General features: G+C 49.6%; 1 protein-coding gene across 1 annotated transcript in view; it reads left to right on the top strand.

Annotated features, from left to right (window-relative positions):
• The window catches only part of ZRANB1 (zinc finger RANBP2-type containing 1), a 421,332-nt gene that overhangs the window by 256,136 nt on the left and 137,666 nt on the right, over positions 1–27,530 (top strand). Inside the window, exons 5-6 of the mRNA XM_069612045.1 lie at positions 18,802–18,873; positions 19,645–19,843. Coding sequence (XP_069468146.1) covers positions 18,802–18,873; positions 19,645–19,843 — 271 coding nt within the window. The remainder of the gene's footprint in view (positions 1–18,801; positions 18,874–19,644; positions 19,844–27,530) is intronic.

Below are 27,530 nucleotides of genomic sequence, written 5' to 3' on the forward strand. Positions count from 1 at the left end.
TGTAACAATTTTATGTTACCCTCCCTACAATTAATGGCTGGTGGCAGTGGTTTATTATTCCTACCATTGTGCTTTTTTACCACAGGCTGAATCCTCGGCTACAGTATTGCACCCATAGGTGCCCGTTTTGTCAAAATGGTGTTGGTCTTCTTTTTTCGCCATTTCTTGTTGTATAGGTCTTTCTTGGGTTTTACTCTGCGCGCCAAACCAGGTTTGATCCCTTTGTTAGTTTTGTCTTTGGCAGGCTTCAGTGCTGAAACCCGCCTCTGGCTCCAGCGTGTCTGGCAAGGCAGGAAGCGAGGGAGGTTGCCAAAACTCCCTGTGCCTAGTCTCGTTGGTTACCTGTATGCACCCAAAGGTGATTGACTGGCTGTCTTTGGAGGACAGCCACCCTGCTGTGAGTGACAGCTTGGATGCAAATGAATGAGAGAAACCTGCATAAAAGGCGAGGTTGCTTGGACAGAAGGCAGGGTCGACCACGGGACCAAGGAACCGAGGAAAGAAACTGGAAGAGAAGCTTGCTACACCCTCCTGGACCGTTGGTTTGCTCGGTGAAGCCCTGCTGCAGTGCTGAATCTCGAATTTTATTATCGACTAGAGAAGCCCAGAACGTGCAACTTCTTCCCTTGGGTTGGTGGGACCAGCTGACCCCAAGACTAACTCCACTGGAACGCCTGTCCCTGCTGGCTGTACTCCCTTGCTGCTGCTGGAACCGAGTGCCAGGTGTTGGGAACACCAGGAACAAGTGCATAGTCTTTAAGCTTGCCTCGAGCTCCAGGAAGATCCAGAGGACTCTCCTGCAGCAGGTCGACCCAAGCCTGAGCCACCTCAACAGAGTGCTGGACCCCAGAAGCAAGGGGAGCCCACAAGGTGTTCAAGAACCGCAGTGGTGCTATTTGCCGGCAGCTGAAACTGCGAAGTGCCGTTGATCTGAAGTAAGCCCATTGCCGCCGCTGACCTTTGAACTGCAGTGCCGGAGTCCTACACACATCGTCCTCCCACTTATCCCTGCGACTAAGGTACTGTCTTCACTAGGGTTACTTGCCTCTTGTTGCTTGTAGCTTGTGTACTCTCACTGGAGACATGCAGTAGCTGCATTTTGCAGAGTTGCTTGCATCTTTGCTTTTCAGACCCCCCCCATCTTCCAACAGTGATTCTTTCCTACAAACTCCATTTAACATTGCGCAAGACTTTTGTGCTGTCCACCAGAAGTGCCTCAGCTCCCCTAGAGTTTGTTCAAATGACATTTGCTGTCCTGGCTCCCTCTGACTTTGACTTTGTGTTTTATCTGTCCCTCATAGGTTGTACATACGTTACTTGTATTGCTGGGAAAGGGTTAACCTATACTTCATTGGAGAATGTTCAGAAAAACGTGTTAACCTTTGTTTCCTTCCCTACCCTTTTTCTTTTTTCACATCCTCAGTATTGCACAAAGTGTAAACGTGATATATTAATGTCCAGTGTCCTAGCAATTGAAGGTGTGAAGGAGCATATTTCTGAAGTGTTTTGTTACATACTGCCCTTTCTAAAGAAGGCTTATTTTAAAACTGACTGTATGAGAAACCTTGCGTATGTGTCATTTGAATACTTGTCACTGTGAATCTCTATAGCTCCTAGAGCGGTGTTTGGCCTGCTCCTGCTCCCCCCTCCCACTTCCTAGTCTTCCGCTCCCTCCCTGCCCGCCCGCCCCCCCCCTCTGATTGGCTGTGTGCCTGCCTCCCCTCTGGCCTACTCGACGGCCGTTCCCCCCCCGCTCGCTTCTTTCGCCAGCTGAGAGCGGTCGCCGGTGGCCTGAGGGGAACAGCAGGCCTGGGAAGCCCTGCCTGGGCCTCCGTGAGTGTTTATTTTTATTTTAAAAATTAAGTTTGTTTCTTCGCGCTCCTAGCGCGGTGTTTGGCCTGCTCCTGCTCCCCCCTCCCACTTCCTGGTCTTCCTCTCCCTCCCCGCCTCCCTGCCCGCCCACCCCCCGCCCCCCTTCCTCTCCCTCTGCCTATAACCTCCCCCTCCTGGGCAGCCCTCTGCCCGGCAGCCCCCGCGGCTAAGGGCCCCAGGCCAAGGGCGACTCCTACAGTGCGGCTCCCTGTGTGTCTGCAGGTGTCCGCAGGGGACGCCAGGCGCCAGTTCCACCTGTTCTCCGTTCCCCGGCCCACCCCTCCTACGCCTGGTTACATCCGCATGGGGCCTTGCCTCACTGTATTCACAGTTTAGGTAAACTCGGGTGCTTTTCTCCCCTCGCAGGATTCTCAAACTTAGGAGGCCCGGTTACCTAATACGCTTTACTGTTTGTTTGCTCTAATTGTGGTAACTTGTGCTTGCCGCTCACTTCCTGTCTGCGTGCTCTCGTTTCGTCTGTCTCCCCCCCCCCTCCCCTCCCTTCTACTCCATGGTGCTCTCTGTCTCGCCTATCTTCTCTAACTGCTTCTCCATTGACTATCCTGCTCTCCTCACTAAATCTGGTAGGAAAAAGTTTAAAAAGGACATCCTGGTCTCCAACCCAGGCCTCCCTATCGCTGACACCGACACTAATGCCTGCTCTAAGGAAACTCTCACTGACATCCTCTTTTTCGTGCCTTCGCCTGACCTATGGACCCTTCATATGGTCTCTGTGCTCTCTCCTTTCTCCTCGTCTCCCATTAATGGTGGTACCCGCTAGGATGTCCTCTTGGCCCCCTTCCGCTCCTCTAAGGCCATCATTAATGTCTACGCTAATGGGACCGTCTTGGTCCAAGGCCCTCAGGCCAACCTTCACCTCTTCGATAGACGCTTCCCACACCACATCAACTTCCTCTCCTCTCCTGCTGTCCCCCCTCCTCTATCCTTGGCTACCTTGCCTCTACCCTCCCTCCCTGCCCCCTCTCGTGCTCCTTCTTCACCTCCTTCTTCAATACCTCCGCAGGGCGTACCTCTGATCTGTACCCCCCCCCCCCCGGAAGTTCTTCAAGGATGGCAGCCTTCTCCACATTGCCACTCTAAACACTCGCTCTGCCATCAAGCACTCCTCCGATATCTGTCACCTTCTTGAGGAACTGGACCTCGACGTCCTTTGTCTCACTGAGACATGGTTCACAGCCAGCTCTGCCACCAGCTTTGACACACGCCTACCTGACGGTTACAAGATCCTCTCCATGCCCAGGCCTAACCGTGCAGGGGGTGGTGTTGCCCTTATCTTCCCTGAGTGGATTCCTGCCACTGTCACTTCTACGCAGACCTACTCCTCTTTTGAATGTCTTGTCTGCCAACTCTCTCTCTCTCTCCTAGCCATTCCCTTACCGTGGCTACTATCTATCGGCCACCTGGTCAAATTTCCTCCTTCCTCTCTGAGTGGGCTGACCTCTCCTCCTCACTCCTGTCCTCAACCACTCAACTCCTCTTTCTTGGCGACTTTAACATCCACCTTGATGCCTCCAGTCCCCCCACTGGTCTCTTTCGTGACCTCTGCGACTCTCTCTCACTCTCTATTCTCCCGTCTGGGCCTACTCACTCTGCTGGGCACACGCTTGATGCTCTGATCTCTTCTGACCTTCCCCTCTCCGTCCCTCTCTCCACTCCTCTCTCCTGGAGTGATCACTTTCTCCTATCCTCCCACCTCACCCTCCCTACCCCACAGGCAAAGCCACCCTCTTCACTGCCACCCACCTTCTCCGTCATCCGACCCATGAAGCGTGTGTCAGTTGAGGCTTTCGCTGCTACCTTCTCGCCCGCCCCTGCCCCTTCGGCTGACTCCCACCCTGACACAGCCCTCTCCATGCTCCACTCTGCTATATCTGTTACTCTTGATATCCTTGCCCCCGTCATGAGAATCCGCCTGAAGCCCAAAGCCAAATGTAACTCCTGGTATGACTCGGATCTCGTCACCCTAAAACGCAAGTGCAGGGTTGCCGAGAGGAAATGGCGTGCATCATGTTCATCCTCTGACAAACTGGCCTGCCGCCTGCTCCAAAGGCAGTACCGGCTCTCCGTTCTCACCAAGAAGAGAGCCCTTATCCAAGCCCGCATCTCTGCGGCATCAAACAACTCCGCCGAACTCTTTAAAATCTGCAAGGAGCTGGCCAACCCTGTTGCAGTCTCTACCTCTCCTGTCCCCTCCCAGGCCCTCTGCTCTGCACTGGCCTCTCACTTCATCTCAAAAACTCAGGACATCCTGTCCTCGCTCTCCTCCTTTCACCTCCCTCCCTCCCTTCCCGGCTCTTCCTCTGGCCCTTCTGCAGTCACCCCTCCTCCCTCTTTCTCTGCCTTTCCACCTTTCTCTGCTGACGAGGTTTCCAGACAAGTCCGATCAATGAAAGTCTCGTCTAAACAGGTTCACCCCTGTTCCTCCAAAACTATCAAGGACCACATCGACTCCCTGGCTCCTGCCCTGGCTGACTTTTGCAACCACTCCTTCGCCTCTGGAGTCTTCCCTTCCCCCCTCAAGCACTCCCTTGTGCACCCTCTTTTCAAGAAACCCTCTTCCGACCCCTCCTGCCTGGCTAACTATCGCCCTATCTCCATCACTCCCTTCCTGGGCAAGCTCTTGGAGAAACTGGCCATCTCCCAGCTTAACCTCCATGCTGAATCTGTTGGTAGTCTTCATGACCATCAATCTGGCTTCAGAGCTGCCAGAAGCACGGAAACTGCTCTCCTGAACATCCGTGAAGACCTGCTCTTGAACCTCGACTCCAACACTCCGTGTGTTCTCATTCTGCTCGATCTCTCCTCTGCCTTTGACACTGTCAACCATGCCATCCTGCTCAACCGTCTCCGGGAAAACCTGGGTATCACTGGTCAGGCTCTGGCGTGGCTGTCCTCTTTCCTTTCAAATTGACCCTCCCAGGTCCAACTGGGGTCCTTCCTCTCCGACATCTTTTTCTCCACCTGTGGTGTCCCCCAGGGATCTAATCTCTCTTCCCTGGCTGTTCAACCAGTATCTGGCACTCCTTGCCCACCACATCGCCGCTCTCTGCGCTAATTTCCAGTGCTATGCGGACGATACCCAGCTCATTTTCAGGCTACCCTCAGCCTCCCCCTCTCCTTCCCTCATCTCTGTCTTTCTGCTATAGAATGGTGTGCCGCCAATGACCTCTGCCTTAATGCTAGTAAGACTGAGATTCTACTCATCGGTACTCCCACTCCCTCCTTCCCTGCAGCTCTCTGGCCTGCCTCCCTTGGCCCCCTCCCTGCTCCTACCTGCAAGGCAAAAAACCTTGGGGTCATCTTCGACTCCACACTCTCCTTCTCTCCTCATATTTCTGACGTCGCCAAGAGGTCACACTACCAGCTGCACCTCCTCAGAGGTATTCTTCCCTTCCTCTCCTTCCCCCAGAAGCTCACTGTCTCCCGAGCCCTGGTTCTCTCGAAGCTGGATTACTGTAACAGCCTCTATCTTAATCTGCCTGCCTCCACTCTCCGCCCTCTGCAACTCATCCAGAACAGAACTGCGAGACTTGTCCTTGGCCTCAAGCCCAGGGATTGTATCTCTCCAGGACTGAAATCTCTACACTGGCTCCCAGTGGCTGCGAGGATAAAGTTCAAAACCCTCTGCATTGTCCACAAGGCCTTCTGGGGCCTGGGTCCTAAATACCTTCAACTCTCTCTTCCCAAATATCTTCCTTCCCGAGCCCTTCGCTCATCCGCCTCCAACTCCCTCAGGGTCAGCCGCTTCTCGAAGCAACGAGCTGGGGGTAGATCTCTCTCCGCGGCAGGGGCCTCCCTCTGTAACAGCCTTCCTGCCTCCCTGAAACTCAAGGAGAACCATCTCCGGTTCCGGAAGCACCTCAAAACCTTCCTCTTTGCTTCTGCTTTCTCTCTCCCTCTCCCCTGCTGAACAGCTAATATTCTTCACTGAAACTGCACTGATCCTGCAACTGGGCCTCTCTAAACGGCCTCGGCCCTGGGCCCAGCCACTCTCCACTTGCACTGATGCCCTGGAACCCCTCTGCACTGCGGGACTGTCTCTGTATCCCTACAGCCCCCCCCCCCCTTCCCCAGCACTTGTTCTGCACTTACCTTGCACTTGCCACCAGCTGGCCCTATTTATTTATTACTTTACGCCACTTACCTTGTACTGCACTTCCCCCCCTCCCCTTCCCCTTGCACTTTTCCCCCTCCCCCACCCCTGCACTTGCGTGATCTGAATGACACCTGGCCTAGTAGGATCGTTGTTTGTCTCCCCTTGTTCCTCCCCTCCCTGCCTCGTCGCGCCTTGAAACACCTGTGTATAGGCGCGTTACAAATACCATATCATATCATACCTCACATTGACATCTCTTGAGATGAGTCTGGCTGCTCAGTCACTCTACCGACTTGTGTAGTAAAGACCTATACCAGGATGGGTTACCTATTGCTAAGAGGACAAGGCTGGTGTAGTCTCCCGCAGGGTTACTACATACAATCTTGCCTAACGAGGAGGGCCTCCCATTTGGTGCCACCATTAATGGGAGAGGAAGAGAAGGGGTGAAAGCATAGAGGCCATGTGAAGAGTCCATAGGAAGGAACGACAAAGAGGATGTCATTGGGGGTTATGTCTGGAGGAAGTGCTGGTGTAGGTATCTGCGATAGAGAGACCAAGATATCCTTTTTGAACTTCTTCCTGCCAGACTTGGTGAGAAGGGGAGGATAGTCAGTGGTGAAACAGTTAAAGATGGGTGAAACGGAGAGGGCCATGGGTGAGGTGGTGGATGATGAAGAGGAGAGAAAAGAAAGCTAGGGAAAAGGGGCGGGCGGCAATTGAAAGCAGAGGAGAAGCATACCAGACAGCAGAACAGGGTACACAATGCAGTCACTGGGCCTGATGGAAACAAGAGTTTATAGCAAGGTGAAACAAAGTTGCAGCCACAGGGCCAAACAAATCAATTTAGGCAGACTAGTGTAAAAGTTGTGGCTACAGGGACTGCTGAAGGTAGTGATCGAGGGAGTCCAGGTGAGGCGGGTTGAAACTGGGACAGTCAGAGGGGTAAGGAGGCAGGTGTAGGTGGTTGTACTAACCCGTGGAGATGAATGGGGATCATGTTGGTAACTACACCAGTGACGATAGTGAAAAGGCAAAGATGCGTCTGAGTCATTGCGTAGTAGGGGATGCAGGGCGTCCTCCCGCGATGTCCCGGCAGCGGACAGGGAGCAGATGGGCCAGGAGTGGGCCTTGAGAGGAGGGCTGGCCAAGCCTTCCGGCAATCCAATAGACCGTGATGTTTGCGGCCTCAACCAATCAGAGGCCGCAGCAACTCCAGGGCTCCAAGGCACCAGGCACCCAGTTGCAGGTGGCTGTCTTGGAGTGGCTAGCCAAACGGAGGTAAAAGAACAGCAGGCTGCCTCCAAGCTGGAGCGAGTGATCGCCCGGAATGTTCTTTTCAAATACAGCAGAGAACCGCTTGATGAGGCACAGAGCGGTATTAAAAGGAATTTCAAAAATGTGCGCAATGCTTCTAATAAGCCCCCTGGGTTTACCTTCAGTCTGTGGATGTTGTAATTTGTAATGGAGGCCTCCCGATTTGGGTTGGGGCGCATCTTCATATTTCTACTGCAAGTTCAAGTGTTGGGAGTCCTCGCGTTTAGCTGTTTTCGGTTCAGTCGAGCCTGTGTGCGCCATCGCTTATCGTTCCTACTAACAGCGACCCATTTTTCAGCATCTTGCATCGCCCTTCAAGGACAGAAATAGTTTTTCTTCTTGGAAGCTTCTAGAAGTTAATTAGGCCTACACAGCGCCGCCGGATCATGTCTGAGAAGGACAGAGCTTCCCTCTTCAAGCTGTGCATCAGCTGCCGTTTGCAGAATGTTTTCATGGACAAGCATTCACATTCCTAGTGCCTGTATTGTCTACACCTGACGCATAAAGAAGATTGTGAGATCTGCCGTGACTTCAGCAAGTGCATGATGGATTGACACGTCCGATTGGCAGTGTGGCTCAAGACCAGGGCCTCTACCCCGGGTGATTCATGGGGGAGGCATGCCTCTTCTGGATCCAGCCAACCTGAGCAGGCTTTTAAGTGCTTTGAGGACGCCCCATCCGTGGGGGCCCAAACAGGCCAAGCACCGTGAGGCCACTTCCGTCAGGGTCGCCTCTCAAGCGGGTCCTGTCACGGTCAGGGCACGTTCATCGTCGCCTTCTGCCTTGATCTCCAGCTCTTTGTCGAAGAGAAAGTCAGCTACCCCGGGGAAGCTGCGGGAGACGCCGGAGAAGGACAGGGTGTCCGTCATGCCTGTGGAGAAGGCCAAGCAGGACAATGTGTCTGACCTGCCCCGTGAAAGCCCTGTTGATCTAGGCCAAATCGTCCTCTATCGAGAGTGGGTGTGTCCTCCCTTTTGAAGGCGGAAGGGACTGACCCAGTCCAGGGTGCCCCGGTGGCAGCCAGAGTGGCTCTTCTTCCCAGGCGGGAGACTTTGGCCAAGCAAGTAGACTCTGGAGAAAAGGATGCTGGACCTTGGCCTGAGACCAACCCCTCAGGACCCAAAGAAGGGTGGGTGGTATGGGGGCGTTGGAGCGGAGAACTCAAAGGCACAGACATTTCTTTGTCCAAAGAGGAGATAATTTCCGTCCACACCATCCAGGGTGGTGACGACGGGAATGTCATGGTGACACCCGCTGGAGACGACCACTGGGATAACGACATGGGCGCTAGGTCCACATGGGCGCTAGGTCCAGCGACCCTGTCTCCAGGTGCCTCCTAGAGACCTATCGCAGGATATCCTCTCGACCCTTCACACGCTGGTGTCTGAAATTCAGAGGAGGATGCCGACGGCACCAGCAGTGACCCCATTGACACCAGGGCAACCACTGGCGAAGAAGAGGAGACATCCTACACCTCCATTCGAACCATCGCTGCCCTCCCCCTACGGGGACAGGCACAGCGACAGCGGACTCAGACGGCGGCAGGATGGGAGATCCTCGATTACTGCCGCAGAGAGCTTCTCCACCGGACGAAGTGGGATCCTTCCGTTCCATGATCACCCATGCGTCAGAGCTTTTCCTGCTCGCCTCGCAAGAGAAAAAGGAGGGCTTCCTGTATCAGCACCGGGAGGCGAAGAGGAAGACCATCCTGTTGGTCCCGCTCCTGGACGACATCTGGCATGAGGGGCTGGTGCTGCTGAGGAACCCTGCCTCAGCCAAGAGAGACCGACTTGAAAACAAATACCGGGTGCCGGAGTCTGCGCCCAAGAGTTTGCTGTCGCCGGACTCGGTGGTCTCAGCGGTCGCCAGGAATAAATCGAGTTTGTCATCTTCATCTGCACCCCCGGATAACGAGGGGAAGAAATTGGATTCTATGGGTCATCTACTCGGCGGCCACGATGGTCAAGGCGGCCAATGCCTTGTCGATCGTGGCTAGATAAAACCGGGAACTTTGGACAAGATGGCTCTACTCCTGGTTGTCCTCCCAGATGACAAACGGGTCGAGGCTTTGGAGATCCTCCATGAAGGCAAGGTGGCGTCGGACCACGCTATCAGTGGCCCTCGACATTGTGGACACAGGTTTGTGCCAGATGGGAAACAGGGTTTACCTTCACCGTCGTGGCTGGCTCAAGGCCACCAACTTTAGACAGGAGGTCCAGATGAGGATCCTGGACATGCTGTTAGGAAACAACCTGTACGGGAAGGCCGTCCATGAATTCCATGCCATCAAGACTGACACAGAGATGGCCCGTGCCTTGGGCATGCTGCAACAACACCAGCCGTTCTTTCGTTCTTCAGGATGGAAGTCTAGCAGGTCTTCGAAGCGTTTTGGCGGGGGTTCATCCTCTTACTGCCAACTCTCCCATTCTTTGACCCGGGAGGCCAACCGGGGTCGCTCCAAGGCCTTCGGAGGTGGCCGTCTGCAAGGCTCCCATGGCGGCATGCCGGTCGCCAAGCAGGACTGAACTGGCCAAGTTGTTGGGCCTCCACCCGTGCACCCCGGGAGGAGGCCGGCTGGCCAACTTCGTCAGCGTGTTGTAGACCATCTCCACCACTTAAGTGCTGGACGCTCTCGCCCATGGACATGCTTTTGAATTTCAATGGAAGTGTCCACGAATACCACCAGTGGCGCGACAGGAATACATCCCTCAGCTGCTGCTGGAGGTGCAGGCCATGTTAAGAAAAGGGGTGATGCAGCTGGTTCCGAAGCGACTCTGGGGCTCCGCAGTTTACTCCAGATACTTTCTCGTAAGAAGGAAGACCGGGGGCTGGAGGCTCATTCTCGGTCTGCGACGACTAACAAGTACCTAAAGTCCCAGAAGTTCTGGACGGTCACGCTGCAGCACGTGCTCTGCCATCTGGAGGAGGGAGACTTTCTGTCGTCGTTGGATCTAGAGGACGCGTATTTGTATTTATTAAATTCTATATAGCACTATAAACCAAAGCGCTTACTTCCACGTGCCCATATACAAAAAGCTCGGAGGTTCCTGCACTTCGTTGTACAAGAGAAGCATTACCAGTTCAAGGCTCTCCCCTTCGGACTGAAGTCGGCGCCCAGAGACTTCAAGTGCCTGGCTCCGGTGGCGGCCCATCTATGACTGCAGGGGATTCATGTGCATCGCTACCTGCACGACTGGCTCATCCGGGCCAAGTTAAGGGACATCGCCGTCTATCACACAGCGAGGACCGCCCGACTGCTGACGGACCTGGGATTCTCAGTGAAATAAGCAAAGTCCTGCTTAACTCCATCGCAGGACATGCCGTTCCTGGGATCCAGGCTCGGCACTGTGTCCTGCCTGGTGTCCCTGTTGGAGGAGAGTAGAACGGCCATCTTGGGCAAGGTGCAACAGCTGTTAGCACTGAAGATCGCCATGGTGAGGACCATCAAATCGCTGCTCAGCAGGTTGTCATGCATGTACCTGATTTGGCTCTGCAGGTTGCGGATGCGTCTGCTCCAGGAGTTCCTCGACGCCTGTTGGGTCCAGGTGCCCGGAGGCTTCCAGGACAGAATCTCACTCGACTAGGAGTTCCATCGATAAGGTGGTGGGTCGTGTGCTCCAACATCGCCGAAGGCACATACTTCCAGAACCCCCCCGTACCAGGAGACAGTCACGACAGACGCTTACCTGGAAGGATGGGAGCCCACATCGGATTTCTTCACGACAGAGGCCTGTGGCTGCTGAACAGAAGATGCTACACATCAACGTACTGGTACTATGGGCAGTGTTTTGGGCCCTCGGGTCGTTTCTGCTGTCCCTCAAGGGCAAAGTGGTGAGGGTTTTCATGGACAATACCACCACAATGTTTTACATCCAGAAGCAGGGGGGCACCAGATCCCCAGGGCTCTCCAAAGAGGCGCAGGACTTGTGGCACTGGGCCATCGCTCAGGGGATGTTCTTCATTCCGTTTCACTTGGCAGGAGTAAAGAACACCGTCACCGACTCTTAGCAGGGAGCTGCGCTCTTGCCACGAGTGCGAGCTTTGGCAGGATCAAGTGGACAGCCTTTTCCTCAAATGGGGCAGGCCCCAGAGTTTGCGAAGGCGATGAACACAAGTGCCGTAGGTTCTCCAGCAGGTCCACCAGCTGGGGAGCATGGGGGACGCATTCTCCTTCCCCTGGGAAGGCCTGTTTCTGTACGCGTTCCCTCTGCTGCTGCTGCTGCTGCTGCTACTACTTCTAGTCATTGGTCAACCCAGACGGTACTGGTGCAAGATGATCCTCGTCGCATTAGTGTGGCATAGGCAGATCTGGTACCTGGACCTTATGTCGGCATTAGAGTTCAGTGGTTACAAGCTTCCCGGCGGACTCCAGGAAGTGCTTGCCAAGGCAAGGGCATAGTCAACTTTGAAGTGCTACTGACACAAATAGAAGCTTTTTGCGACTTTGTGCTGTTTGCAGAAGATCAACCCCTCTGAGGGACAAGGCCCATCAAGTACTTCGGTATTTGCTATCATTGGCTAAATCGGGGCTGGCGCACACCTCCATCAAGGTACATCTTGTGGCAATCACCCGCTATAGCTGGTCTCTGGGACGGTCTTCACTGTGGTCGCACCATCAAGTCAAAGAGTTCATCAAGGGACTGTTTCGTTCGTTCCCACTGGTGAAGGCTCTGGTCATGGTGTGGTAACTCGACGTGGTGCTGACGTGGCTCATGCGGTTTGGGGGGCCCATTCAGACCTATGCATTCAGCTCTGCTCAGGTTTCTGTTGTGGAAGACCGCTGTCCTTGTGGCCATCACCTCTGCAACAAGATTAGGTGAGATTCAGGACGCACCCCTCCTTCATGCCCAAGGTTCCGTCTGAATTTCATCTCAACGAGCCCTTGGTGTTGCCTGCGTTTTTTCAGACGCCTTTGCCGCCGGCTTTAAGGACTTTGCACTCGCTGGATGTGGCTCGAGCACTGAAGTTTTGTGTCCAGCACGAAAGAAAACTCAGCTTTTTGTGAGCTTCGGTCCTGTGAACCATGGGAAGGCCCTGTCCAAGGCTTCCATTTCCAGGTGGCTCTTCCGCTGCATCACTCATTGTCACTGGTTGGCAAACAGACCGCTGCCTGGCCGTCCGAGAGCCCATTCTACCAGCGCAATCGCTGCTACAGCGGCGTTTGTGTCTGGTATGCCCCTGCTGAACATTTCCAGGGCTGCTACGTGGCCGTCGACACACCTTCACAAAATTCTACTGCGTCGACAGGGATTCCAGGGAGGAGTCCAGAGTCTGCCAAGCAGTGCTGTGCAACCTGTTTGCTTGGAGGTGAGCTTGGTGAGGAGGTAAGAGATTGATTCTGTTGAGTCTTGCCACCTCCTGTGATTGTATAATTATGTACTGCTGTGTATTCTTTATTCCTGAGCATGTTAATCCATGCCAGGCCCCATGCTGGAAAAGGAACAAGTTACTTACCTGTAACTGTTCTCCAGGATGGGTCTGGCATGGATTCACATGTGAGCCCTCCTGCGTGCCCCTCTGCGGCTCTTCTCTTGGTCCTACTGCCACTTTACGTGCTACCAAATCTGAAGATGGCTGCCTGAGGGGCTTCGGTAGAGGGCAGTCATTGGCTGGGGGCAGTATGACCCAGAGCTCAGTGATTGGTTTATAGGAGAAAGACAGTTTAGAAATGAAACAAACGGTTTTTTCATCATTGATAACTTTATTTGGCCGTCAGGCCATCAAAGTGCATCCTAACATGTACAATTACTAAACATACAAAATCAAATCACAACAGAACATAACGTAAATAAAGGAAGCGAGAGGGAGGCAAACAGTAGTGTGAAGACCAGTAGGAAGAGACCAGTCCTATTCAAAATTGCCCCAATCAGACAGTTCAACTACCGTGAACCCCAGTTCTCTTTATCCTAAACGAGTTAAGTCTGCACCAGTTAGGGGGCGGTTATTAACTGTGGTGTATCCCAAACGCCCATCAGCACCTTTTTGGGGATACTGGCTGGATGAGATCCCACCCCTTGTCAGCCGATCATCCCACCCAGTACTTTCCAAAATCCCCTTGGCCACTCTGCCATCCCAAAAGACAAGCTTAAGTGTCTTGGGAGTTCAAACCCTTACCTCGGATTCAAGAGCATCCCACCATACATTCTCTCGAAACAAACTTGCAGCCTCTCATGGACTGCATCCAATGCAGTCACTTATTCAATAAAGTGTCTCTTGGTTCGGCCTTGATCTCTGGTGGTTTTGGCACGCCATGTAAGTATATTGTGGTAGGTCCGGGCCCACCGTTGACGGATTGCCCAGATGTGTTCCCTCTGTGGTGTCAGATGTGTGGTCCAGGGGCATTTGGACTTTGGCCTGGTGCAGGTTGTGAGGCTTGCTTCGCAGCAGAGGAAGACGGTAGCTTGGCGAAAAGCTCTAGAATACAGTTTGGGGGCTTGGTTCTGGGGTGGAGGGCAATCTCTGGTGTGCCCTACAATGAGGGGAAGCATGATCGTTAGTGGGTACTTGATTTATGAAGACCTGAGCCTTGGTACACTCCGGGAATGGATTAGTGGAACCCTTAACCACGTGGGGAGCATTGACAGATTGCTCCTATACCCTTTTGCCTCCATTCCCATACTTGCTAGAACCAGGAGTAATTTCCTAATGGTTGACCGCTCAGCCAGCACCTCAACAAGCACCAGGTTACACTTGCACCTCCCAGTGGAACAGGTGTCTTTAGCTGACAAAGACGGGACTATGATCCGCCACATGGCATGTGTGATCATGGTCTCTGAGCGGGGATAGGCTCGATCAGTGGCGCAAACCTTAGGGTCACATAGGGGTTTGAGCTTCAATACACCTAGGGTGCTCAGCCGGTGTGCCAGTGGCCGATGCAAGGTCAGGGGCCAGGAAATGGGGCTCTGAAGTGGCATCAAGTAGTTGGGTGCACCCCACTTAATTTCCCATGACTGAAGCTAGCGACTTCGCAAGACCGTGGCAGACTGAGTCAACAGGCGAGTACAGAGTGGGCAACCCAGATGCTTGAGAGGGGTGGGGGGGGGTCAGGATCGTGGTGGCATGCATCAACAGGTAAAGTTAAAGGCGAGGGGCGTCCAGCAGTGCCCTTGTTCTTGACAACGACAAGCCCAGTAGATGTATTTGCAGTTACTGTTTCATCCTCCTTCAAAAGCGGAGGCGTTGCCTCTTCACAATTGGCACCTTGCGTTGGGATTTTGGCATGGGATGAGCCTGTACATCCTGGAGGGTAGGGCAAAAAAGGAGTGTGGGTTGGGGGGGATAAGGGAGTGATGAGGGGGGCCTCCATGAGCTCCTTTAATAGGGACCGAGTGAGTTCCGGAAATAGTCTTGGAAAAACGAGGCTACGAGAAGCACCGATTAACTTCAAAACAGGCTTTAGGGGATCGTCTGTGCGTGCGTGGCTCTCGCCTCTCACCTCAGGCAGGTTTCTGTCGTCCAGAGTAGCCTCTCACCTCTGCGCCAAACACCACGTCCTTGCCCCGCCACGTGCTTTGCTGCTGCAGGGTCAGGGAAGGTGCTGTACGTCCCAGGGGGGCGTAGCCACAGCAAGCAAGGAAAGACCAGGAGGGGTCTGGATGCCACTGAACACTGCGCCCTTGCCCTGCCGAGGATTCCCACCCTGATGACTGGGAATATTCATGAACATGTGAATCTATGCCAGACCCATGCTGAAGAACAACAGTTACAGGTTCTTAATTTGTTCCTTCTCCACACATCTCTGACGTCTCTAAGAAATCCTACTACCAACTGCACCTCCTCAGGTGTATTCTGCCTTTCCTCTCCTCCCCCTAGAAGCTCACTTTCTCTAGAGCTCTGGTTCTCTCTAGGCTGGACTATTGTAACAGCCTCTTCCTAAATCTGCCCGCTACCACTCCATTCACTGGCTCCCAGTGGCTGCAAGGATTAATTTTAAGACCTTCTGCATTGTCCACGAGGCCTTCTGGGGGCTAGGTCCACACTACCTTCAACTCTTCCTTCGTAAATACTTTACTACTCGAGCTCTTCGCTCCTCATCCTCCAACTCCCTCAGGGTCAGCTGCTTCTACTAGCAACGAGTTGCAGGTCGAGCTCTCTCCTTGGCTGTGGCCTCCCTCTGGAACAGCCTCTCTGCCTCCCTGAAACTTGAGGAGAGCCATCTTAGGTTCCGCAAGCTCCTCAAGGTCTTCCTCTTTGCTTCTGCATTCTCTCTTCCTCTCCCCTGCTGATCTCTTCTGTTTCTGCACTGAGCATCTGTCTACCCTCTGAACTCTGTCCCAGAATCTGCCCACCCAGCCGCATACCTGCACTGCCGCCTGGCAACCCTCTTGTTAGGCAAGATTGTATGCAGTACCCTTTGGGTGCACTACAACAACCCTGACCACCTGGCAATAGAAACCCAACCTTTGGTATAAGTCTGTACTACACATGTTGGTAGTGTGTGGAGCAGCCAGGCTCATCTCAAGAGGGGTCTATGTGAGCTGTAGGGGAGTTACAGAGATTCATAGTGACAAGTATTCAAAAATAAACTTACACACAAGGTTTCTTGAATAAACAATTATCAGTCAGAATAAGCCGCCTTCAGAAGAGCAATATAACAATAACACACAAATATACTTCACAAAATACACACTGTTAATATATCTTAAATCGGCGAATACCCTTTTGGGATGGCCCACAGACACAACCTACTCCCTCAGGTGACTTCAATAGCTAGGGTGCTGGGGATATTAATATATCACTGTTGTATTTAGAATGATTTAGGAATAAGTTAAAGGAAAAGCTTGTTAGAACATACAAGAGACCACAAATATTCATAAGCAGGCAAATAATTTCAGAACCCCCTCCCCCGAATTAAGAGTCTTTCAGTGGAAGAGGCTAAGCCGAAGTCAATGGGCAAAAGTCTATATGAGCTGAAGCACTTCTTTGCAGGCAAGTAAGGAAATGCACAATGTTTTAGAAGTCTTTGAAGAACAAGAAGAATCAATGTAGGGCCACAAGCTGTTCTACTTGTGAGTAGTAGAAGATGCACGCAACTCTACAGCAAGAGGTAAGTTCTTTCAGGCTTTTACAGTACCTTCGTATTGAAGAAAAAGTGCAGCAGATGACTTCTGTTCCTGATCAGCTCTGCAGATCTCACTGTTCCTGGGCCTCAGTCGTGGGGACAAGAGGGAGGACTTCTGGGGACTCCTGCACTGCAATGGGACAGTCACCACTTGCAACCGGCAAACTTCAAACAAGTGGCTGTTCGGTGTTTCAGCGCTTCGCATCTACCGCAAATGGCAACACAGCGGTTCCAGGCTGTCGATGGGTTTTCCTTGCTTCTGTGGTCCCGCACTCTGTTGAGGGGCTCAGGCTCGGTCAGTCCTGCTTCCTGGGAGTCCAAAGTATCCTCCTGGAGCTCTTGGCCAGCTTAAAAGCAACGCACACAATCTGGTGTTGCTCTCCCAAGCTATGTGGTTTCCAGCAGCAACGCTGTGGAAATTCAACCAGCTCTGAGAGGATGTCCAGGTGGCTTACTTTGGAGTTGAGTGGTCCCACCAACTCAAGGGGAGAAGTCTTCTGTGCAGGGGCTTCTCTGTCGATACACATTTTGAGTTTCAGCACAGCAGCAGGGCTTCACCAGGCAAACCAACGGTCCAGGAGTTGCAACAGGCATCCTCTTAAAGGTGTTCTTCGGATTCCTTCATCCAGTGGTCGACTGCCTTCCAAGCCAAAAGCCTCGCCTTTTATGTAGCTTTCTTCCATTCATTGCAGTCTAGCTGCCACTCACCCAGCAGGGTGGCTGTCCTTGCCAGACAGTCAGCCGACCAATCACCACAGGGTGCACTTGGGTCTCTTAGGAGACTAAGCACAGGGGGTTTCTGGCACCTCCCTCAATCCCTGCCCCCGTCAGACACCCTGGAGCCAGAGGAAGGTTTCACTCGTGAATCCTGCCAAAGACAAAACTAACAAACGGACCAAACCTGGTTTGGTGCCCAGAGTAAATCTCAAGAAGGACCTTTCCACAAAGGTGACGAAAAAAGACTGGGGCAATTTTTACCAAAATGGCACCTACGGGTGCTTTAATGTGGCTGCGAACGCAGCCCGCGGTAAAATCCCATTTATGGTAGTAAAACGTAAACTCTTGTCACCAGCAATTCAGTGAGGAAAGGGTAACATAGAAATGTTACATGAGAAGCTAGAGAAAGGGGATACGAAGTAACCCCTCCAGCACCCTGTTGTAAGCTGGTGTGGGCTGGGTCTAGAAAGTTACAAATGTAAGTAGTCAATTTCACTTCACTGCTCTTGGAAACAGTAGTTTATCCAAGAGCAGGTATTTAAACCTTTGGGAAATCTGAAAGACTTCCCTGTGCCACTGCACTGAAGGTGCTGTCACAATGCAAAGATGATGCCTATGGAGTTTGTCAGACTCCAGAACCAAAAGAAACGGAGTACAAAATCACATTAAAATACATGAGTGGGGAAAAGGGGTCTCGCTCTCAACAGGTAAAAAACAAAAAATCTTCAAAACCCAGCAAAGTTGCTGGGGGTCTCTAAGGTGGAGGGAATTAGCACATTTCTGGGAATTCTCCCCAACACCTCTGCACTTGGGTCTGTATCTGCATCCTGCATCCCTACAGCCCGCTTACCCACACTTACCTGAAAATTCCTGAACTTGCCTCCTGCTGACCGCACTACCTGGTGTTTGGATCTCATGTTCAACACTTCCCACTCCTCCCCTGCCCCTTGCACTCCCCTCTCCCCTGCACTTGCTCGTCATTCTCAATTTCACTGGGCCTAGTAAGACTTTTTTTTTTTTTTTGTCCTCCGTTTCCTCGTCACACCCTGAAACACCTGTGTATGGGCATGATATACATAAAATATCATATAAAAGTACCCCCTGCAGTCCCCCAGTGCAATGTGGCCTATGCTACATTAAATCAAAACGGAACGCACGATTGAGGGAAATGGTCCCCCTGCACTGTTGGATTTTAGGGCTCGCTAGTGCACACAAATAGATAGGCTTGGAAGGGAAGCAGACAAGGCAAGGGTACAAAACAGAGGCACACAGCTGAGCATTTTATTGAAGTCCATGGAAAGAAAGAAAACTTACATAAGTTGCCTTGACTGCTCTGGACATTCCACCACGTGGGGGGGGGTGAGGGCTCGGGAACCCATTCTAAGGTAGGTAGTGATAGGTTTCTGGGCCCTAGAAAGAGCATAGGAACAATCTTCCAGTCCTTCAGGATGCAACAAATGCTCAGGGGCCTTGGTGCCAAAGGCACAAATTTGTATGTTGGATCTCGCGTGATGTATGCAGTGAAGCATTTTGCTTGTTTTCAGCTATCTGCTTCTGGTGTAGTAATGAGTCTGTTGGTGTGTTGAAGGAAAGCGTGTTAATCGCTAGGATTCTCCTGTTCATGCTATGTTTTCCTGCATGTTCTTCTGAGTCCTCTGTTGTCTTTGTGTCTGCGAGTTCTTTGGCTCTTAACCTCCGTCTGTTAACGTCTTTGTTGCAGATATTGAGGATTTGCCACCAGCCGTCCAGGAAAAACTCTTTGACGATGTGTTGGATCGGGATGTACAGAAAGGTATGTGAATTGCTCGTCTAGATTGAAATTAATTGCATCTAAATGACCCAGTGAAAGGCTAGCAATCTTGCGAGATCCTCGCAGTTGCCTTCCCACTGAGACCACACGGGCCCCATCCCTGACCTGTGAGGTGGAATCTGCTGCTACCACTCCATGGCAACTGAGGCTCATCAACCTCATGCCTGTCCTCGTGTTAGTTGCCCCTTCCTTCACTTTCCATGCGGCTCCTCTCCAAATATCAGTGCCCCCTCCCGAGCTCCTTCCTTAAAGACCCATGCCCATTCATTCAGGCAGTCCGAGCATAACAGGAAACCCACACTCTCCCTCAATATCCTTCAATCTGCCAGCTCATCTTTCCTGTTTAACACAATCTCATGCAACCCCGTTGACTGCCTCAGCCCAGTCTGTCCAGAGTGATGAAGCTCCTGTCCTCACGCCGTGAAATGCTTTCACAGATGTCCGTCTAAATGCAGGGTTCACCGTCCAATCAGTCTAACATATGACCGGATCGTGGAGCATGCCTCCATTTCCTGGCTCTGAGATCTGGCTTCACACGCTCGCCAACTTAGTGAGTTCATCCAGACTGCTTTTAACGTCTGCATTGATTAACCTCTAACACTTCTACCTTAAATCTTCAGAAATCTGCATGCTCCCTGACACCTATCCTACAGCACTATCCTATTATCTCAGAATCCCATATCTGTTCTTGGCCCATAATGCAGATTCTAATGTGCTGCAAATGACTGCCCCGCTGTCTCCTTCCTTTTGTAGAGCTGGAGGAGGAGTCTCCCATCATTAACTGGTCCCTCGAGCTGGGCACACGGTTGGACAGCAGACTTTATGCACTTTGGAATCGGACGGCGGGGGACTGCCTGCTTGATTCAGTTTTACAGGCTACGTGGGGCATTTACGACAAGGACTCCGTTCTGAGGAAAGCGCTCCACGACAGCTTACATGACTGCTCGCACTGGTGAGTCCTCTTACAAATGGGGTTTCTGCGTGACCAGTTTCCACTGGTTAATACAGGATGCACATGATCATATGAGCATGTTCCCACACCATGCATGACTACTCATGATGGCGGGTCCTAGTATGTACACAAGTGCATGCCTAACTGATAGTACTGGCGAGTCTGGTTATTTACACAAGGGTATGCATAAATGCTGCCACTGGTTAGCCAGGGTATGTACCCAGGAGCGTGCATGACTGCTCACACTGGCCAGTCGGTATGTACTGTGACGAATACAAGGAGTAAGTCACCTCTTCCCAAGGGGGAGCCACCCCCTTTGGACTAGAGAGGTGAGCCTGCTACTCTTAACACCTCTTAAAGGGCAGGGTAAGCAGAAGCCCTCTGGAGGTAATGGGGAAAACCCCAGAGAGGGACTTAAGTCAGTCTCCCGGTCAACCTTCCCCACTCACCCGCCCCTAACAAACACCAACACCATGATGGGGTATGTAGAATCTAAGGAGTATGGTAACCATAAGACCCCTTAACAGCTGGCTGTGCATCTGAACCGAACAGCCTCCTGGAGGCACGTCCCACAGAGTTAAAGTACATTGCAGTGCACATGGGAGATGTGGCCAGCAAAGAACACCAGATGAGGTTTACCGGGCCCCAGTGAGCACAGTGGCAACTTGTTACGACAGCATTTCAGAGGTCAAAGTTCGGACACTTTTCCTAAAGTCCAACTAAGGGCTTAGTAAAACCATTCAATGGAGGCAGTACAAGACTACATTCTTAGTATAAGGCTGTACCACCTGAATTCAGGGTAGCATAGACTGAGCAGCCAGGCTTTTCTTAGGAGGGAGAGAGGGCTGTATAATTAGTACAATGAAATTGTAATACAAAAGGTCCAAACAAACACTGTGTAAGGCAAGATTGTATGCAGTACCCTGTGGGAGACTGCACCAGCCTTGTCCTCTTGGCAATAGTTAACCCAACCTTTTGTATAGGCATGTACTACACAAGTTGGTATAGTGATTGAGCAGCCAGGCTTCTCTCGGGAGGGGTCCATGTGAGCTGTAGGGTTGCAGCATAGTTTCACAGTGACAAGTATCCAAATAACTTATGCTCGAGGTTTCTTGATTAAACAATTATTAATTTAAACAGTTTGAATAAGCCTTCTTTAGAAGGGAGCAAATATGTAGCACTTAAATATACTTCAAAATACACACTCTGTTTCAATAAATCGGTAACCCTTTTGGGATGGCACACAGGAACTTCATACACCCAGAGGTGACTTCAATAACTAGGACACTGTGGACATTGATATCACTGGTACATTTAGAGCAATACTGAGTTTGGTGTCAAAAAGGAAAAGGTTAAGGAAGGAACCAATGGTTAACCGGTTTCTCAAACAGGTAAGCACTTTTGAACGCCCAATGCAATGTAGATTAACCCTTTCCCAGCTATACAACTAAAGTATGTATGACCTTTTGGAGGGACAGATCAAAACAGGTTCAAAGAGTCTTCAGGGAGCCAGGACAGCCAATGTCAATTGATCAATGTCTAGGGGAGCTGAGGCACTTAAGTAAGTCTTGCACAATGTTGTAGAGAGTTTTGTAGAAAATTAAATCACTGTTGGGCCACAAGCTGGGAGGCTTGTGAGGGGCAAAGCTGCAAGCAACTCTGCAAAGGGCAGCCAATGCAAGTCTCAACTGAGAGCAAGCAATGCTACACAAGAGGTAATAAGTACACCTTAGTTTACAGTACCTTACGTCTGAAGAAATTGGTTTTAGTTGGCTTCTGTTCCTGTTGTAGTTTGCCAGATGCTTTTGTTGCTAGGCCTCAGTCGTGGGGACAAGAGGGAGGATGTCTGGGGACTCCTGCACTAAGATTCGAAGGTCGGCTGCTGCAATGGACAAAGTTCAGATCAGAGGTTTCAGCTTCTCACGAATAGCACCATTGCGGTTCTTGGGCACCTTGTGGACTTTCCTTGCTTCTGGGGTCCAGCACTCTGTTGCGGTGGCTCAGGCCCTGCTTCGATGGAGCCCGGAAAATCTTCCTGGAGCTCGAGTCTGGCTTAAAAATGATGCACTCAATTCTGGTCTTCCTGTCGCCTGGCACTCAGTTCCTGCAGCAGCAATGGAAGTAACAGCCAGCAGAAAGAGAGGGTTTCCAGTCGAGTTCTTCTTGGGGTTGATTGGTCCCACCAACCCAAGGGGAGAAGTCTTCCTTTGCAGGGCTTCTCTAGTTATGGCGAATTCGGAGCTTCGGCACTGTAGCAGGGCTTTACCGGGCAAACCAACAGTCCAGGAGTTGCAGCAAGCTTCTCTTCCAAGTTGTTCTTCGGATTCCTTTGTTCAGTGGTCGACTCTGCCTTCCTTGCAAAATACATTGCTTTTTATATAAGTCTCTCCCATTCATTCAGACGCATTGTCACACACACACAGCAGGGTGGCTGTCCTCCAAGGTCAGCCAGCCAATCACCTTTGGGTGCAGCTCTGTAACCAAGGAGACTAAGCAGAGGGAGTTTCTGGCATCTCCCTCACTTCCTCCCCTGCCAGACATGTTGGAGCCAGAGGTGGGTTTCAGCACTGAAGCCCGCCAAAGACTAAACAAACAAAGGGACCAAACGTGGTTTGGCGTGGAGAGTAAATCTCAAGAAGGACCTTTACAACAAGAAATGGTGAAAAAAGACGACCAGGGCCATTTTGACAAAATGGGCACCCATGGGTGCTGTACTGCAGCTGCAATTGCAGCCCGCTGTAAAAACATACAATGGTAGGAAAAAGTAAACCACTGCCACCAGCCATTAATTGTAGAAAGGGTAACATAAAAATGTAACATGAGAAGTTAGACAAAAGGGGATACTAGGTAACCCCTCGAGCACCCTATTGTAAGATAGTGTGCGCTGGGTCTAGAAAGTTACACGTGAAAGTAAAGTCAATTTCACTTCACTGCTCTGGGAAACGGTTTATCCAAGAGAAGGTATTTAAACCTTTGGAAAATCAGAAAGACTTCCCTGTAGCACTGCACTGAAGGTGCTATGTGACACAATTTAAACAGATGCCTATGGAGTTCGTCAGACTCCAAAAGCAAAAGTAACAGAGTCCAAATCACAGAAAAATATGAGTGTGGGGAAAAAAGGGTCTTGCTCTCTCCAGGATAAAAATGTAGTCCTACTGTCCAGCAGAAGAGCTGGGGGTCTCTAAGGTAGAAGGGAATTAGCACATTTCTGAGAATTCTCCCCAACGGCGAGTTACCTAATAAAAAGAGGACACGTGTTGTGTAGTCTCCCACAGGGTTAGTACATTATTACTTCTTGCCCAACACCTGCACTATTGTTTCTTATATTAATTGATTCCACTTCACATTGAATGTTATTAGTAGCTGCTGCATTTTAGGTGGGTGGGTGTGTGTGTGTATATGTGTATATAAGGGTTCCAATATCGTCATTCAGGATCAAACAAAATATGTAACCGAGGCAAATCGACAATTACAAGACCGTCTGTGCTACACCAAGCTGTCGAAGGACCCCTTTGAAGAAATAAGGACAGACCTGATTGCCTTATGTACCAAGCGGGCGAGTGAAGACCTATTGGAGGATGATCTGATCAAATTCCTCACTCCTGCATGCTATACTTTACCCACTATTTACTTTCAATGCCTTAATCATCCCCCAGGTAGGCCTATTGTTACTTTGTGTGGCTCACTATTAGATCATCTGGCCCAATTGATTGATTGAAACGCTTTTTCCATTCGTATCAGTGTTACCATCCCACCTGAGGGATACAAAGGATTTTCTACAACATGTTACTAATGCACCTTGGGAGGAAGGTTTGCTTCTGGCCACACTATATGTAGTTTCCTTATACACGTCTAGTCATACTGTTGGCATTAATGCATGCAAATATTATTTGGACACTCGCTCTTAATTATCTTGGACACAGTTCTATGATTTTGAATATGCTTTCGTTCTGCCTACACAATGTTTTTCTTTTTGAGGGGTCCTTCTTTCGACAAGTGAGGGGGACTGCGATGGGAAGTACCTTTGCACCACCTTCTGCTAACCCCACGATGGGGTGGTGCGAGGCTACTTTTCTGTCTGACTTATTACTATCTTATTTTCCAACTCAATTATTTCCTGGTGGCAGTATATCGATGTTTTTATTAGTTGGAAGGGTTTGGAAAGTGATTGGCTGTTGTTTGTCAAAAGCATCAATAGTAATCGGGCCAATCTTGCCTTTACTGAATGCCATAGTCAGTCTGAGATTGTCTATCTGGATGTCATTGTAATGATGGATAATTGAGGTATTCACGCGGCACTCCGTAAGAAACCCACAAATACTGGTCTACCTCTGCATGCCAACAGTTGTCACCCTGTATCATGCAAAAAATCCATTCCCTAGGGTGAATTCATTCAGTATTGCCGTAACAGTACAAACATTGCCTGGTTTGATCATTACTGTGCATTGACAGCAAGGGATTTCCTGAAACAAGGGTACGATAAGAAAACCATTGAAATGGCCTATCTTCGAGCATGTGGAATGTCCAGAGACAAATAACTCTGACACTAATCCTAAAATCATTACCAACGATGATCCTAGACCATTATCTCATTCGATACTGCCTCCAATAACGTAGGGACAATTATTGAAAAATACTGGTGTGTTCTCACCCTAGATAATGATCTGAGGCCTATTTTGGCCAATCGCCCTACTATGACATACAAACATATGCCCTCCCTGAGATAGAAACTTGTGTCCAGTTTTCTATTTCCAGGTGGTAAGAATCAGTTCTCTACTACCTGGCTTTCAGCTTCTCCAATGGGATTTACCAAATGTATGAAGTGTAAAGCATGCGCCCATGCCACCGTACAGAAATCATTTGTACATCCAGTCACGAAAACTCAGCAAAAGATCAGATTTTCTATCAATTGTGACACTACTTTTGTCGTGTATGTGCTTTCATGCCCTTGCTCGAGATGGTATGTCGGGAGTACGACATGTAAACTGAAACTCAGAATCTTACATCTAAGAGCCATTAAGAACTCTGACCCGGCATACCCAATGGCCAAGCATTTTGAATCTGAACATGACAATTATTTGAAAATGTTAACTTTCTTTGCAGTGGCCCATGTACCTCCTAACCCTAGGGGAGGTGATCGTGTCTTGAAATTGAGACAACTTGAAACCAGATTTATTCTGATTTCGATACCAAGTATACTTTCCTGGGCACTTGTTGTTCTATATATATATATATATATATATATATATATATATATATATATATATATATATATATATATTTAATCTTCTTTTACCACTTTGGGTTTGCTTTTCTTTCTAAGCGGCTTCTTGTTTATTCACTTGTATGTCCATTTGTTCCTGTATGGTTTTTCCAGTTTGGGATGATTATTTTATTTTTTTCATCCCTTTTCCTTATTTTTCTTGATTTGATTCAGCTGTATATTTTGCAATGTCATGTAATGTTTACCTCACTTTGAGGCTTATATGCAGTCCTTTATACGTCTGACTTTTGCTCGTTTAGCTTTTTTACTGTGCTCCGAATATTGGTTTTGACAGCCTCAGTCCATGATGGTTTTTTTTTTTTTTTTAGGGAATTTCACAGGTTTTTAGTAGTGCAACTTAACCATAACGTTCCTTTAACAAGGTTATTTTGGTAAACTGTATACACCTTGCGGAGAATGCCACATGATAATATGCTGGCGTACAGCACAGTGACGTGTCCCAGAATCAGTGCACACTTAACAGTAAGATCTATGCCTCGTGGACGGTGCAGAAATAGATTTTATATTGATGGAGCGACCACCATCATAATTTCCCTTACACAACGCCAACACGTATTGATAGGCAGCCATTAGCAATGCTCGACACATTATATACTTTTAGCAAAAGTTCTACTTATCTGAAAATGACAACAGCTAAGGCCTCCCTGCTTCCTAAGAAGCAGAACTGCTGTAATGAAGAAGCATGAGAAACAGTGCCGCTACCTTACAAATAACAAACGCACAACATTTTTCGCCGTCCATCTACCGGCCCATATTATAGTTTGTTCCCTCTTTGCTCATTGCCATTCGCAAATTGTCTTATTAGCTGTCCTACCAAAAAAGAAAGTCGCCCACAAACAAAGTAAATATTCCGTTCAGAGCGACCTTTCACAAGGTAAATACATTTTTTAAAAAAAATTGCATACACTCCATGTACTTTGTTTCTCAATAAATGACATAGACGCAATAATATTTGCCAGTAATAGTCTAGATTTGCAAAGCAGTAACGTGTGCTGCTAAAAAAATAGTATTACTGGTTATAATCCAGAGGACCTTTGGTGGGTCGTATTACAAAACAAAATCTTTTTTCAAGATGGCCGCCATCGAAAGGGAGGTTGGTTGTTTCTTACATAGCGCCTCTTCCCTTTCCATGCTAGTCTGCAAAAATGCACAAGTACATGACGTGACGCAGAACCTGTAAATGGACATACAGCGACGTACAACGTAGTACTTTCTATTTTGAAATGATAGACTGGATTGTGAAAGAAAACGTTAACATTTTAGAGTTCGTAAAGTAGGTTTATTTAACAAGAAACTGTCAGGTACCATCAGAGTAATTCCATTTTTAATGAAATGGTAACAATGGTTCTAAGGGCGTCATTGCAAACGTTCAAGATGAGGCACACGTTCTTTTCCCATAAAAAAATGTGTTCTTGGTTAAAGCAGCCGCTTTCTTTGCACAGTGATTTCCAAGAAGGCGCCATGACCTTTGGCCTACAGCACCATAAATAATGTGATGTTGCTCCTAAAGGAGAGTTCTGCGTACGGGCAAAGCGGCCCTGGGCTGTCATCCCACATACTTGTGATGGACAGGCAACCGGTCACGAGCAGTTGTATTTGGTGTCCAAAGAAGCCGTCACTTGGCATCTGGAAACCACGGCACGGACAGTACGGCAAGATGTACCTGGGTGGAAAACGTAACAGAAAATACGTGTCAATACCAAACCTTTAGCAAAAAATTGCAAAAAAAGACACAAAGAATGTGGAAAGTAATACACAAATGTAAGTGGTCAAACATAACATTTTAGTGAACTGTTAGTGTTGACCATGTGTAAATATAGTAACAGGGTACAAACGCCGGGATTCTGCATGCAACGCAAGGTAAAAAGAAAAAAAGAAATGGCAACTACACAAGAAGACGATAATTCAGTTATGAAGGCAAAATGAATGCACAAGTAAAAAGAAAATTACATCTCGTGATTTCAAACAAGACCAAAAGAACGTGCAAAGTGATGCACAAAGCTATGTGGGCAAACTTAACGTTTCAAACAAATATTAACGCTAAAAAAGGGTGGGTGTAGTTATCCCCTGCAAACACGGAAACTCTGCACTCTCCATTATTGGAGGAAAAATATAACCGCGCAGAAAGCTAATACTTTGTTATATTGTCACAATTAGTGGGTGGGTAATTTAAAATTAAAACGCGGGTTGATGTAGAGTGGTTAAAAGTAAACTTACCTAATATTTACTGTGTCCGTTCTTTTTGACCAAGTCAGACACCAATATATTCGCAACGAAGAATCTTCGTGGACTGATATTTCATGTGCCTTACAAACGTTTTTAAAACATTACCTTATCAATTGCTATTTTTTCGAACCTTTCATTCCTTGAATTGCTTCTAAAGTTTCCCTTTCGCTCAAGGTT

The sequence above is a fragment of the Ambystoma mexicanum genome, chromosome 8 (genome assembly GCF_040938575.1).
Source record: "Ambystoma mexicanum isolate Mex_15411 chromosome 8, UKY_AmexF1_1, whole genome shotgun sequence".
NCBI lineage: Eukaryota > Metazoa > Chordata > Amphibia > Caudata > Ambystomatidae > Ambystoma > Ambystoma mexicanum.